Below are 14,918 nucleotides of genomic sequence, written 5' to 3' on the forward strand. Positions count from 1 at the left end.
TCCCCCCCAGCCTCGGTCTCAACAAGCCCCCCCCTTCACACATCTCCCAGAGCTGCCCAAACCCCAATTAAAAACAAGGAGAACTCTCACAGAGCAAAGAACATTTTTTTCCCATAACATTTTACCCCTAATAATCTACAAAATTGTGCAACATAGGTGAAATGTTCAGTTTAGCAGCAAAAATTTGTGTGCGAGGCGTCACGGGTCCAAACCTTTGTGCAAGAACCTCATATTGTGACTTTGGACCTCATAAAACTTTTAGCTTTCAAGGGACTAACCATCGCATCAGGGAGAGGCAGACAGGACTTGGCCACAGCATTCCTTGGACTATTAAAAATCCCAGAACTTCACGTTCCGCAGAGCAACAGCCGCTTTGTCACGGGGTCACCACGGGTTGGGCTCCGCTCTCACAGAGTAACCCCGAGTGACAAGCAGCGTCTAAAAGTGTGTCCACAGAATAATCTCACGCGTGTGAGTGTTCGCACGCAAAACCTGAAAGGAAATGCATCACTTTGTCAAGGCGGCTCTCCCCGGATGGCAGCTAGCGGGGCCATTCCCATTCGTCCGAATATTCTCCTGCATTTTCTCAGTTCTCTGCAGTAAATAGAAACTACACCGACACAGAACAAAAAAGGCAGGGAGCATCATTTCAAAATAACTACAGGTTATTTTCCGACAGCCCAAAAAATCAGGGAAGCGATGAGAACAGTTTTGGCTTTGACGGCTCTTCATATCTGGCACGCGCTGTGACGGCCCGCGGTGAGGAATTCCGCGGAAAAAAGGACTCTGGGGCCACATCTTGAAACACTTGTCTTTTATGTCGTTTGAGGAGATGGGTCCTGGGGTGTGAGCGACAGTGACGCCTCTCACGGCAGACGTGACAACGCCCGTCCAGGACGGCGCGTTTCAGGAACCGCATCCCGGGGTGGCCCCCCCCCTCGGGGGCGGGAGGCCGGACCTCCCGGGGGGCTCCCAGCCTGACGTGGGGGTGGGGCGGAGAGCATCCGGCCAAAAGGGACCCACGTTCCTCTCTGGCGTCGGTGCCTGTGGGTTTTGGTCGTTGTCCCTTTCAGGGCCTCTCATCTCTCAGCCTTTCCCTTTCATTAAACCCGCTTTCACAGAGAGAAGTTCACTGCTCCTGCGTTGCCGGCTCCTCGTCCCTTTACTGCTGCAGCATGAGGTGTCCCCTCCTGCAAAGGCGAACAACCCACGGTTTGGGGGTTGTAGACACACTGCTCAAGTCTGTGCAAAGGGTGCGATGAGCAGAGCCTGTGTCAGCACAGCCCCTGGCGGCTCCTATGGCCCCTGTGGGCCTCACAATGAGGGGGTGCAGAGACCCACGCGGGCGGGGCGTGGGGGGGCGGGGGGAGCTGAAAAGGGCGGCTATGGCCAGCCGGTCAGCCTTCTGGAGGGAGTGAAACCTCCTTGCCTCCCCATTGCTCCATAAAAAAGGAACAGGTCAAACTCTGGTCGCTTTCGTGCGGGTCACTGATCTCCACAAAAAAGGATTATAGGTACAAGGAGACACTTGAGCTATTTTTAAAATGTGAACAGATACATTTCAGCTGTTTTGAATTTCAGACTTGTTCTTCGACTTCTGTAAGAGAAGCTGGTTTTCTGGGATCCGAGGACCCAGCATGGTGCATCCTGGGCCCGGGTGACATGGCCTTTTTCCTCCAGAGAAACCTGTTTCTGGTCTTTTTCTACCAAAGGTATTTTCCATTCAGATGTTTTTGCTTTGCCTGTTATTACTGAGAAGCATTCTCCAACACCTCTAAATCAATAAAGTTAAAAAAATCAAAAAAACCTCAAAGTGAAAACCAGGATCCTTGATTTTAAAAATAGGTTTTTATGTGTCTTTGTTTTCACATTTGGTGGGAAGTAACGACCTCACACAGGGAGTTACAAAGTCTAAAGCTTCCTCCCGCCTGCTCTCAGCTTTCCCAGGTACCGCGCTCTGCAAAGCGGCTGTGGCAGCTCAGTGTGGGCAGAACTGAAAGAAACGCGTTGGCAGCCCCCTTCCTGCCACCGTCATCAACATCACCGACTCCATCGCCGCAGCATATACTGACTGAGCGCCTGACCAGTGCCCATCCCTCACTCATGGAGCCGCACAGAGTTCTGTCAAAGCTTGCCCACCGCTGGAAAGATTCGGGAATTGCTCAGGTTCTGCAGCTGCTAAGCCCCGACGGGTCCCCCAGCACAGCCTAGAACCGAGCCCTCTCCTCCGTCCCCCACACTGGAGCACGAAGTCTTCCTTGCAGCCCAGCTGTCTGCTGCAAGCGCCAGCGCCCAGCCAAGGACCCTGTCCTCAGCTGGCAGTTTTGTGTGGACACACAGCTGCTTGGCAAGGCTGTTACTGTGGAGACAGAGAGCTGGTTCGAGCATTGGCTTGAGCTTAAAGCTAGAGCAGTGGCGGAGAGCCGTGCTCCTCCACCCCCAAGTCCTGGGGCCTCCCCGGGGCCACGGCGGGGCCAGGTGTCAGGGTGGGGACCAGGGGACACCAGCCCCACCCCCTCTTGAAGTGGTGCGGGCCCCACCCTGGGGGTGGCTCCACTCAGCTTCCTCCCTGAATTCAGTTCAGAGAGGGGTAGCGTGGCACGAGGTATTTGAAAATCAGTGGGACTGATGGTTTTCAAGGTTGTTTTTATTTGGGGATTTGATCATTTCATAGTTGGTTTCTTAGATGTTCAACCCCAAGGATTTCTCCTGTCACCAACCACAGATACCCACAGTGACCCCCAGGCAGCCAAGCGGCTGTGCAGGGGCAGCGAAGGGCGTCGCTCTGCCCTGCGGGACGCGGCAAGAGGGCTCGGCGGCCAGCACGCCCCGGCAGGTGACTTCGCGGGCGACCAGGTGAGGACAGTGACGGGGTTTTCACTCGTCTTGAGGAAACCGAGAGGGAGGAGATAAATGTTTCCCTCTAGAGAAGCTGCGCGGGTCCAAACGGGAAGCTTCAGATGGCCTTGGACCTAAAGGGGACCCCTTGGCCCCGGGACTCCTCGCTCACCCCAAACCCTGCCCCTCCCTGGTGACCTGGCAGCGTGCGCGTTGCCCTCCCCTCCTGACCCAGCAGCATCTTTGGGACGTGCAGGTCTGTGACCCTCTGCTCCCTGACGACCCCGTGGACGCAGGTGCTGAGCTCGGCAGGCACTGGGCATAAAGGAGGAACGAAGGCTCGTCTTCAAGACGCTCGAGGCCAGGCAGGTCCCCAAGCTGTCTGTGACGGCTGGCCCTGGGCCGGCTCCTCCCGAGGTCACAGCTCTGTGGCTCCCGCGCGTCCCGAAGGCCACTGGCCTTTCCTTCTCACTTTGTTCACCGAAAGGTCACCGTGTGCAGCAGGGTCCAGGGGTCCCCGCGGCCGGATCGGAGTCACCCCTCCCTCTGCCTCCCTCAGGTCACCTGGTGTCTGCGGCTCCCTGGCCCCAGGTGCGCTGGCCCCGCGAGGCTGGCCCGGGAAGGAGGCCGCCCAAAAAGAGCAGACACTTACCCCCACCTCCCTGGTCCAGATTCCCCGCGGTGCTGCTGCTGCCAGAACCGTGCAGGCGCTGGAAGGGCATCCGGAACGTGGATCCTCACTCTGAAAGGTCAGAACTCATTTGTCCAAAATCGGGCGTCTTCAAGGTCACGTCTCCACGAGAGGATGAAACCGCTCCTCCACCCCGTTCTCTGCCGGCATCCCCGTGGGGACCTCGGGCCCGAGGTGTCCAGGAGGCCAGGTGTGGAATGGCCCTGGACCGCTGGCCGGGTCATTGCCTCCCCTCAGAAAACCGCCGCTGTCCGGGTGCAGAGCCAGAACCTCCCCCACGCTTGACTCCCCCAGATGCCGGAGGCCGGCCGTCCCCCCCGCGCCCTCCTGGGTCAGCTTCTGCTTCTCCCCGGCCTGTCCTCCTGCGGCAGGACCTTCCCTGCTTCAGCCCCAAGCCCTTCTCATCACCCATCACGCTGGGAGACCTCGAGGTCCCGCCAAGGCGCCTCCTTACAGTCTTGGGGCTCTGTTCCCCCTCACTCCTGGTCAGCCACACTGGGCTGCTTGCTGTTCCGGACAGAGCCAGGCTTGCCCGGGCCCAGGGCCTTTGCACAGGCCGTCTGGTGCCTGGGGCCCTTGTCTCCCCCACAGGAGGCAGGAAGTTGCATGTTGCCATCTGGGGTGGGGGCGCTGTGCTGGTACGATGTAAATGGCACCCCGCTCCCCTTCCCCCCACCCCCGGCTCTCACAGCACTGATGTATTTTGTGGGGGGGTCAACTGTCCTTATGGCTGACTTTTAAGCTCCTTCTCCAGGAGCAAAGGGCAGGTGTGAGCGACACGGGAGCGCACGTCCCACTCGTTCTGGCTTCCTGTCCAGCAGAGGCATCCCTTCCTGCTGTGCGTTCACTCGCAGAGGAGGCGCAGGGAGAGAGGTGGTTCCTGGGGGGCACGTGGTAGTCTTGCTGTCAGTAACGAGTATAAAGTTTTCATTGTAAAGGTGAAACGTTTAAAACGCGGGGATGGGCGTTGCAGATGGAGGCTGCCGGCAGCCAAGCGCTAAGGGGCAGGAGGAGCAGACACGGGCGAGTCTCACCGTCTCCGAGCAAAGGGTGATTTGTTTTTTTAATGTCAAATACCCCGTGGGTCTTGGTCAGAGCTGTGATTCAACATCTGACCTTTGCAGGGTCTGGGCTCTTCAGAAGGACGCTGTTTTTCGGTACCAGCCCTCTTTCAACGTTTATTTTTATTTCAAAAGTTTAAATTATTAAAAACAATTTAATGGCTAGATTGACTGTCTCATCTAAGCGAGTTTACTAAAATTTCAGGCTAACCTTTTCCAGCCTCCCCAGCAGTTTAGCTTTGGAGCACATTTGGCGCCTCTGGAGAGACACGAAATTTTCCCAGACAAGGTTTTTATGGTTTCATTTTATAACATTTAACGACATGCTTGATGAAGAGACCACAAACCTCACGAACCTCCGCGCAGCAACGGCGATGGAATCGCTGATTTGGTTCTGGGCTTCCGCTGTGCCAGAGGCCTTCCGTAAAAACCATGCAAATTAGGACAAAAGCTAACCCAGGGCCCGGATGAAGCGCTTGGAGACGGCATGGCTGGGGCGTGGGGGTCATCCAGCCGCCGCCCAGGACCCCAGGGTGACGCGGCTGCTGCTGGCACGGGCCCCCTCCAGCGACGAGCCCGTCCCCTGGCTCCACGTGGCCCAGTAAGTTCCCAGGCTGTCGGGAGACTCCCGAGAATCATGGACAAGGAAAATGCCGAGAAGCGTGGAAGCCCAGCACGCCGCGATTTCCGGTGCAGCCGGAGTCGCCCGCCCACGTGCCCTCAGAGTCACCCGGGGACCCTCTGCCCGCCAGGACCCCGCGAGTGGGGAACGCCCGGCCTGGTGCGGTGGCCGCGAAGGGGGACAGCGACGCCCTGACCTTGTCCTCGCTCGGCGGACCCTTTCCAAGCGGCGCGGCCTCCCTGGAAGGTCGCCCTCGGTGGTGACGCTTAGTGTAGCCGCTCCGAGAGGAAGTGGACCCAAGTGTGGCCTCCACGCGGGTCAGCCAGCCGGGCTCCTGTGCGCGAGGCCCTCAGCGCCCCGTCGGGGCCAGGATTAAATAAGCCAGCGACCGTGAAAGGCCGTCCGTCCCGGAAGGAGGAGGGCGGACGCGGACGCGGACACATCTCCCCTGAGTGATCGGGGGCCTGGGTGTCCCCAGGCTGCAAGGTCCTGGCTGAAGGAGGCAGGAGGAGCTCAGGCCACGACGCCCCCTCCGGCCCCTCCCCCTGCGCCCCCCTCACCCCAAGAGTCCCCAGCCTTGCTTCCTGGCAAGATTCAAACGCAACTCTTCCCCCTGAGAGTGGGGTGTCAGGCTCTCTCTGCCTCTGAACCCAGAAAGGAGGTGCTTCATGGCTGGAAGCCCCCAGCGCCCCCTAAAGCCCCCTGCTGGCCGTCCCACCCTCCACCTGTGCCCCGGGCCCTTCCGGGGTGGGGCTGCCAGGGACGGGCCGGACGGGAGCCCTGTGGTGAGGTCTCCTTTGCGCACGGGATGGTCGGCTGTCTGCCCCCCGCTTCGGGGGTGGGGGGCTCAGGCCCGCAGCCCGAGCTGGCAGCTGGGACGTGAACATACAATCAGCACAGACCGTCCAGACAAAGGCGACCTCTATCTCCAGCTAAGCCGGGGCGGGAGCAGAGGCTGTCACAGGGCGAGCTCACTTTGGGGGGACGGGGAAGCGAGAGCTCAGGGAGACCCCAGGGGCCCCACAGAAGGAAAGTCTGGAGGGCAGCTGCTCCTCAGGCCACATGGGAGCTGCGTGTTTGACGGCTCGCCCCCCAGCGAGTCAACCTGCCACGGACAGAAGGCCAGGCTGGAGCGGGAAGCAGGGCCTCGCTGTCCCCGGGGCAAGGCTCCTCCTGAGGGGGTCGGCATCTGCTTCCAGTCACCCACCAGCCCTCCTCCTCCGCTCCCCGCTGTCCCGGGCCCCGCAGGCTGCTCGGGCAGGACCTTAGACTGCGGCTTATCAACAATGGCCGTGATGTCCCCCAGTCCTGGAGGCTGGCCGCCCGAGGTCCAGGCTCTGGGAGAGTCAGCATCTGGTGAGATGGTGGGAGCCCCCCGCCTGCTCACGGACACACATCTTTCCCCGTGTCCTCCGGGGGTGGCGAGCCGGGGGCTGGGGGGGTCTCCTGTAGACGGCATGGGTCCCTCCCCACCTCTCTGCCTCCCTCATTAACCGCCGCCTGGGGTTGGGGTCCCCACACACAGCGACCAGAGCACCGCTTCCCCATTCTGCCACCCGCACCTGTCCCCGAGGGTCGTGGCCTAGAGCTTGGTCATCACACTGACTCACGGCTTCACCAGCGCCAACCTTTCTCTCCAAACAACGTGTGGAACCACGGCTTCCACCGCCCTCCACGGGGCTGCGCTTCCGTCCTGAGGCTGAACTGATTGTGCTTTGTTTTCTTGAAATAGCAATTGTGTGTACTGACGACACAAAATAATGATATCAACACACACCCACTGTCCTAACAAATGTCAAAGAAAGACAATGCAGAGAACAAGACGCACCGTCATCTCATTCATGTTTGCAAAAGCGCTGCTAAGGGCTGAGGCTCTGGTCCAAAAGCAATGTCACAGTCTGCTTCGCTGGCCTGTGTTTATCATCAATAGCCACGGCAGGAGTTCTCTCCGTGGCCCTGCAGTGACAGGCGGGACGTCTTTCCCGTAGCGGAAATAGCACATCCTAAATATAGTTCCAAAGAGGCAGGTGCTAAATAAATACAGAGAAAGGCCTAGCACGTGACGTGAGAGGGTGACCCAAGCCACTGACGGGATGATGGTTTAAATGCCAGGTGGCGTATAGGCAGGGTGCTTGCTAAATTTTTAACTGGCAATATGCTAAAGTTCTAGCCATTGAAACATTGAACATCACAGGATATTTTGAATAGGTACTCTAATTGTTTTCCTGTTCATATCTGCTGACTTTTTATATTGAAGTATAGTTGATGAACAATATTATACAAGTTGCAGGTGTGAAATCGAGCGATTCACCATTTTTAAAGTTATACTCTATGTTGTTATTGTAAGATACGGGATATCCCTTGCACTGAACAATATATCCCTGCAGCTTATTTTATATCTAATAGCTTTGACCTCTGACCCCCCACTCTATCTTGCCCCCGCCTTCCCTCTCCCCCCCACCCGGTAACCACTAGTTTGTTCTCTGCATCTGTGGGTCTGCTTCTTCTTTTATATTCTCTGGTTTGGATGCCACATGTAAGTGATATCCACAGTATTTGCCTTTCTCTGTCTGATTTCACTCAGCACCGTGCCCTCCAAGTCCACCCAGGTGGCTGCAAATGGCATCATCTCATTCTTTTCACGGCTGAGTCGTCGTCCACTGCATGTAAGTACCACATCTTGATCCTGTCCTCTGTTGATGGACACGTAGGTTGCGTCCACGTCTTGCCTATTGTAAAAATTCCTGCTATGAACACTGGGGTGCATGTATCTTTTCAAATTAGTGTTTGACCCAGGAGTGAAACTGCCGGCCATATAGTAGTTTCATCTTAAATCCATACTGGTTTCCACAGTGGCTGTACCAGTTTAGATTCCCACCAACAGTGCGTGAGGGCTCCTTTTTCTCCACCTCCTAGCCAACAGGTACTGTTTGTGTTCTTTTGGACGATGGCCATTCTGATAGGTGTGAGGCGATATCTCGTTATGGTTTTGATTTGCATTGATTCGTGTTGATTTGCATTGATTAGCATTCATTTGCATTCATTAGCATTCATTTGCATTGATTAGCATGTTGAGCATCTTTCCCTCTGCCCCTTGGCCATCTTCATCTCCTCTTTGGAGAAATGTCTTCAGCCCACTTTGAATCAGGTTTTTTTTTACGTTGACTTGTACAAGCTGTTTTTCTATTTTGAATATTAACTCTTTATTGGTCATGTCGGCCACACATATTTGCCATGTGTACTGTGATTTTTACAAGTCAGTATTCTAATAACTACAACCATAAACACCGATGGACACCCTTAAACTGTGCCAGATATTCATCTGGGTTTTAGGAACAATTCAATCTTTCTTGAAATTTCAGTGTTGCATTTCAATTTTTAGTTGCAGTTAGTAACTATTCAATCTTCATGGATGCTGGTGAAGCAGGCTCCGTTACAACAAATGACCTCGGCTTCCCTGGAGGTATAAATTTGCTAGCGAGTTTTCTTTGGCTTAACCAGCACTGTATCCTTGTGCTCCAGACCTAACAGCCAAAAGGCCTCCAGTTTCCACTTTTTCCTCATGGTCACCCAAGGTCACTCCAGCATTTAATGACTGAGTCACAGAGTTGACAAACAAAAAGGAAATTTCCAGAAAAGCACATGGCATAAAATGGTTTTATTTTAATTACTTCTTTAATTTTGCTAAAAAGATGGTGCCGTGGTAATCATTTAACTGCAAGAAATTACCTTTTCCCGAATTCATTACTGAGAGAGAAACCATGCACATACTTTATTTAATATCCAGCACGGTACACCAAGAAAAGGAACTTGTCCTGGAAAGAGGCAGGGCCTTTGAAACGCACCTTAGACTTCCGTGGCTGCCTTCCTCCTCGTCTGTTTCCATCGTATTTTGCAACGACTTAAAGGTAAGCTTAGAAGAAACAGATTTCATACAACCAAGGACAGTGTTCAAACGTCGTCTTCCGCCTGTCTGCTTCACCCCAGTTATGTCACCTTCTGGGCATTGAGATGAGGTCCCGTCCAGAAAGGAGCAGAACAGCAGCTGCCTGTAGGCCATGCACCAAGACACACGGCTCAGCAGCAGAACTTCACTGCTGCCCCAGAGGATGAGCGTATTTGGTTCCTAAAATTGTTGCCTTGGAGGGTATGAACGGGTTAAAATCTCCAGCCTGTGTCTGGAAATTCAAGGTGGAAGAGGTTTTATTTCCCCTGGTAAAGGCAAATGAGAAGGCTCTAAACACAGTCTTCCGAGCCCGTGATGGCTCTCCTCCAGGGCACCTGTTTGAAGACACCGGATAAGCCTGTGAGGTCGAAAGCACCGTGGGCATCACGGACTCTGCTCACGGAAACTTGATCACACACCCTTGGGACAGTATGGTAGAGACGTATGTGAAAACTATGGGATTCACCTCAAATCTGCAGTTTCAGATGTTTTTAAATATTTGTATTTTTTAAATACAGAAGTCTCTTTATAACGTCTCGTGTGCAAATGCGATGAAGAAAATGTGAAAGTTACCAAGATCTGATAAAACCCTTAATGCAATGGCCGCGTCATGTCTCAGAAAGAAAAACAGCAGCTTCTAATATACACTCTGTCCCTAACAATCCATCAGAAGAGTCCTGCCCACAGCAAGCAGCCAACACGGGACGTAAGTCCAAGCAGACCCGTAAATCCCTTTCAACACGCCCCCTCCCCCCAGGGCGGCAGACTTCCTCCAGAGTTGGGCTTGAAGATCCCAGGACGCAAGGACAGACCCGGCGAGGGGAACGGCTGCCTTTTGCACGCCCGTGCCGCAGCCATGCGGTTCCCACCAAGGCCAGGCAGGCGGCCTGACATCCAAGGGACAGAGGCCCCGACCCTGGCCTGGACAGGTGCCTCTAGATGCCGGACACGTGCGACGAGCCAGCTGCGTGCCGTGACTTGGAGGACACGGGTCCCTGGGCCTGCCGACACTCACAAGGGACACGCTTCGCCTCTGATGGGGTCATGGACATGCAGACGGGCAACTTCTGAACTGTCCCCTCGGGCAGCTTCACTGTCAATACAGCGGCAGGGAGGAAAGGGGGTGAGGGCCGGTCGACAGCCTGGGAGCAGGTTCTGGGGAGAAGGCCAGGAGTGTGATTCGTTTCTGCGGCAGGACCGACCGCTCCACGTCCCCCACCAGCGTCCTGCGGGGTCACCGCCGCCGAGAGCTCAAGGCCGGCCTTCTCCGCATCCAAAGCACCTGAGAGTGTACAAAGCCAGACGGCGTTTCGCTCCTAACTCAGGGCTCGTCACCTGAGTGGGTCTTGGCCGAGGCTCTAGGGCACATCAGATGAGTACATATGCCCCAGAGACCTAAAGGGTGCTTTGAGCCCCAGAACACAGCCCCCTGTCACGCAGGAACGTCTCCCCGAAGCAATAACCCAAGAACACCAACCAGGTTCTCATTCCGCAACAACCGTGCCGCTCGGGGCTCAGGGCCCTCGCAGCCTGTCACCCCCGGGAGGGTTCGGAAGACCTGACGCTCCCACTCTGTGGACCCGGAAATGCAGGTCCAGAAATGCTGAGTCACACCCGAGGCCCCGGGGTGATGAGAGCCTGCTCCGCCCTCGCGGCTGATGCTCCTGCGAGCTCTGAAAATCCTGCCACCTTTGACGATGCTGTATTTTGTTTGTTAGTGGGCACCTCTGACAAACGAACCTCAGAGGAAGCCGGTCCTTTTCTGAGCCGCCTTAGGCTGCTCGCATTGGGCGTCATTCTGTGTCACCGACCACAGAGAGGAGTGGCCCAATTCTGCTTCGCGAGTCGCAGGTGGAGCGAGGCGGCAGTGGCCTTGCCGTCCGGCCACTGGCACTTGACCATCAAGCCTTGAGGCGTGAAGTCAGTTAATGCTCCTTCCTGCTCTCTCATCCGCAAAGCACCGACAATCACGTTGACTGTGGAGATGCGCCCAGAGGAAGCGGCACAGGGCCCCGCCCCCACCCCCACCAGCTCCTTCCCTATCCTGGGGCTTCTGTCCTCGCCGCCCCCCGGGGCTTGGCAGCAACAAAGAGGGCCTCCCCACCCCCACCAGGGCCGCTTTTTCTCTGTCCTGCCCCTCCCCCTCCCCAGGGGTGGTTGTTTGTAGAGGGTCTGACCTGGAGCTGCATGCAGGGCCCTGGAGGTCGGAGTGTCGGGTAGTTAGGCAGTTTAGACAAGCGTGTTAATTTGCGCTAAGAATCCAGGAGGGCAGTGGACGAGCAGGGCCTGGGCTCCAGGCTGCTCTTTCCCTCCAGAGCTCACAGGACCCAGCGCGTTTCCTCTTTCCCGCCCGCCCAAGCCCCACCCTGCCCTGCGGTCCCTGCAGGGTGGGGCGCACGGGGTCCCAAGGGGGACGTCCGCCTGTCTCCCTCCAGCAGCCACGTGGTCCCCAGGCTGCCTCCATCCACCCGCACATAAAAATGCGAATTTGTTGTTGTCGGGAAGGGCCCCTGAGACCCTTAGGTGACTGCTCTGAGTGTCCAGGGCTGCAGGGCAGGGAGGGGGGCAGCTGCCTTAACAGAGACGTGCATGTGGAGCCTGCGGGGTCCAGAGGATGAGAGCCAGGTACTGGGGGGCACTCCACCTCCTTTGCCTCCCAAACGTCCGGGCTGTGCCCCAGAGGTGGCGGTGAGACAGGCTCTGGGCAGCATCTGCGGGCTCTTCCCCAAAACCTCGAGATGGCAGCGCCCAGCACGGCGGCTTCCTAAGGCCGCCCCCCACGGGCTCTGCCCAGGGCCTGGTCACAGCGGCCAGGGCTCCCCCCCACCGCCCCCGGGTGGGAAGCCCGGTATCCGATCCTCAAGGCCAAGCCAGATGCCAGGGGCGGCCGGCGGGCGGGGGCGGGGGGAAGAGGCACCCAGCAAGCCGCCCACAGCTGCTCCTCAGCCCCACGCACGGGAGCAGGCAGCTGTGAGGGGGTCAAATGTAGCCGGGAAGCCCCTGAACGGCAACCATCCCAAGGGCCCGCTGGTAAGATTAGCCAGAGCGAGGAAGAGGGCAACACATGCTTCCCCGGAGGCCTCGTCCTCCTGGGGCTCGGGAGCCGGGCTGGACCTGCTGGAACCAGCCACCTGTCACACGCTGGACCTGCTGGAACCAGCCACCTGGTCACACGCTGGACCGGCTGGAACCAGCCACCTGGTCACACGCTGGTGATGTCGGGTCAGCGGCTTGGTCGACCATGATGGGGACATGACAGAAGCTGCTAAACGCTGAAATCGTGTGTGTGTCTGTGTGTGTGTGTGTGTGTGTGCGTGTGTGTGCGCACGCGAGAGCCACATGGGGGTGGGGGGGTGTCAGGACACAGCAGTCCATGCTGACCAGCCCCCAGCACTGTGCTCCCCGGTCCCGGCACCTTAATGGGCTGAGCTGCAGTTCTGCTCCCACGTGGCAGGTGTTCCTCCCGGGCTCACAGCACCTGCCAGGCTCTGGGCCGGGGGTGGGGCGCCAACTACCGAATGGCAGACTGAGGACTAAGGCTTCTACTTACTACCCAACTGTTTCAGAAATTAAAAGGGCCTCAAACCCAATTCCTTTCTCTAGATTAGAACAGTCATCTTCGCTGTGAGCGGAGGAGCAGGGGTCGCCCCTCTTGGTGGGCAGCGCCCCGGCACACTCGCCCTGCAGGGCGGTTCCCCCATAGGTGTGTCGGTCCCTCCCTCGGGGGGAAGGGTGTCACCTCGGCTGGTGCTGGGCTCCGCAAGGGCCTCCCTGCCCAGGGCTGCGCTGGGGACGCCACACAGCAGAGGGGCAAGGCACTTGCTCAGGGGCTCCCCCGCGCCGGGAGCCCAGGCCCCGCTCATCCTGGCCGCGGACGCCGTCCGTGGTCCACAGCCAGACACCCAACCTTGAGCAGGAAAGGAATCCCACCGCCCCCACCGTCCACCCCCAACCCCCGACCCCCACGTCCACCCCAATACCTACCCCAGCCCTGACCCCCACGTCCACCCCAGCCGGGAGCCTGGGCCTCGTGGCTGTGGTCCAGCGTCGCCGAGCTTCAGGCAATGGTCAGCTTACACAGGAGGATTCTGTGTCTCCCTTTGCTGCCAAGGGAAGCCCAGTGCTCTGACCCTTTTGAAGGTTAGTGCTGACTTCTGCACAATTGCTGCATGAGTGACATAACCTCGTGGTTGTCCCCACCTGCCTGGCCTTTTGTGGAGCTGAACTGAGGACAGACGCCTCGTGTCCCTCTTTCTCCTCCCTGCGTGACGATTCGTCTTGTCTCACTCTGTTAGCTCCTATTCTCTTGACCTCAATCGAATTATTTCTGCTTCTTTCTTTTCCCTCTTCCCCAGGGTCGGCCAGGTCCTTCCGTCATGTGCCCCACGGCCCCTGGCCACTTCCTGGGGGCGGCCGCTCCCCCTCTTCCGTGTCTGGACTCTGTGGCTCCCTTTGCACTGAGCCCCAGCGCCCGTGTTTCCTCCGTCTGATTTCTGTTCTCAGGAAGATACTCCTCCACAAATCTCACCTGCACCTCAAGGCCCCGTCTGGCTCCAGCTTGAGGACAGCAGGGCCATGGGAGGCGCGAGGGGTGGGTCACCTCTGCGTGAGGAGCAGAGGGCCACCAGCCCCCACTGTCCCGTCTCGAGGGGCCGGGCTCTCCTCGGAGGTGAGGAGTGGACTTGACGTCGCTGCATCGCTGGCCGCGTGGTCCCTTCTGCCCCGAGACCTCAGGCTCTCGCCGTGGCTGTCCCTGGAGGGACAGCCTTTGCACACAGGCTGCCGCTTTCTCTCCGGGCTCATTCTCGTCGCCTCCCCACCTCTCCGTCCCTTTCTGCTGTGGTCCTCTAAGTCCAGCATCCTCGGGGACAGTGCCCAGGGTGAGAAGGGAAAACCACACTGTCCCCAGACAGCACGCGGGGAAGCCGGAGCGTCCCTGCCTCTTTCTCACTGTGCGAGCAGATGGAATACACCCGGAGAACACCGAGGACTTTCAAACCAAAGTGTGAGGCAGGCGTTTGCTTTCCGCCGCACGTGAGTTGAAATAAAATCATAACTAAGCTGTAAATACAAAATGCACCAAGGGTGGGTGGGGATGGGAACTGGGCCGTGGGTAGGGCCCCTCCCCAGGAGGGCGGCTGGGCTCCACCTGCCCGGCCCTTCCCTGGCTGAGCAGTGACCCTGGCGGCCACCACGCCCGGCCCCGGGCCTGGACGCACAGGCCCCCTCCGTCTCCAGCAGAGCTGCATCACAGTCGTCGATTCTGAGCCTGGTATTTGATTCTCCATTTTTAAGGGGGGCTTGAAAAACAACTGACTTAAACTGAAGCTCTTGCAATTCTGTTAAAACCAACCTGGACCCTCTACTGGGGCCCATATCGGACTGAGCCCCCGGCCCCTCTCAGGGCATTTCTGTAGCACCTGCCGTGTCAGGCCTGGTGGATGCCCCGCCCCCGCGTGGGGCCCTGTCATGCCCTCGCGTCTCCGTCTCCAGGCTCAGCAGCAGCACCAGGGGCTGCTGGAGGGACGGTCGGGGATGGCGAGGTGTCCTGCCCCCGGCCACGCCTGCTCCCCGGGCAGCACTGGCCCAGGGGGACGGGGCTGGACGGGCAGCAGCGGAGACACGTGCACCAGCCCAGAGGGCAGCCGACTCTGGGTGCAGGAGCCCGGCCACCACGGGAAGGAGTGGAGTCTTGGAACCAGCTGCTGGCCCCGCAGGCTGCGGGCTGTCTGTACAGCTATAGCACCGGCCCAGGCGGCC

At 58.0% G+C, this 14,918-nt stretch overlaps 1 protein-coding gene across 1 annotated transcript; it reads left to right on the forward strand.

The window, feature by feature from the left end:
- Nucleotides 1-2,426: 2,426 nt before the first annotated feature.
- LOC146405852 (uncharacterized) lies at nt 2,427-4,755 on the forward strand. Its single transcript, XM_085015172.1, has 2 exons — nt 2,427-2,856; nt 3,510-4,755. The coding sequence occupies exons 1-2, from the start codon at nt 2,687-2,689 to the stop codon at nt 4,261-4,263; spliced, it is 924 nt and encodes a 307-aa protein (XP_084871298.1). The 5' UTR covers nt 2,427-2,686; the 3' UTR covers nt 4,264-4,755.
- The last annotated feature ends 10,163 nt before the right edge of the window (nt 4,756-14,918 follow it).

The sequence above is a fragment of the Sus scrofa genome, chromosome 1 (assembly GCF_054392235.1).
Source record: "Sus scrofa isolate SSC_HxYL_T2T_F1_AM1 chromosome 1, Sscrofa_HxYL_maternal_Yorkshire_Landrace_v2.0, whole genome shotgun sequence".
NCBI classification, from domain to species: Eukaryota; Metazoa; Chordata; class Mammalia; order Artiodactyla; family Suidae; genus Sus; species Sus scrofa.

What these genes read in the sequence shown, in the direction of transcription:
- LOC146405852 (XM_085015172.1), top strand. Translation starts at nt 2,687, where the DNA reads ATGTTCAACCCCAAGGATTTCTCCTGTCACCAACCACAGATACCCACA. An exon ending in GTGACTTCGCGGGCGACCAG is followed by an intron (nt 2,857 to 3,509) that starts GTGAGGACAGTG and finishes TCCCTGGTCCAG; the next exon opens with ATTCCCCGCGGTGCTGCTGC.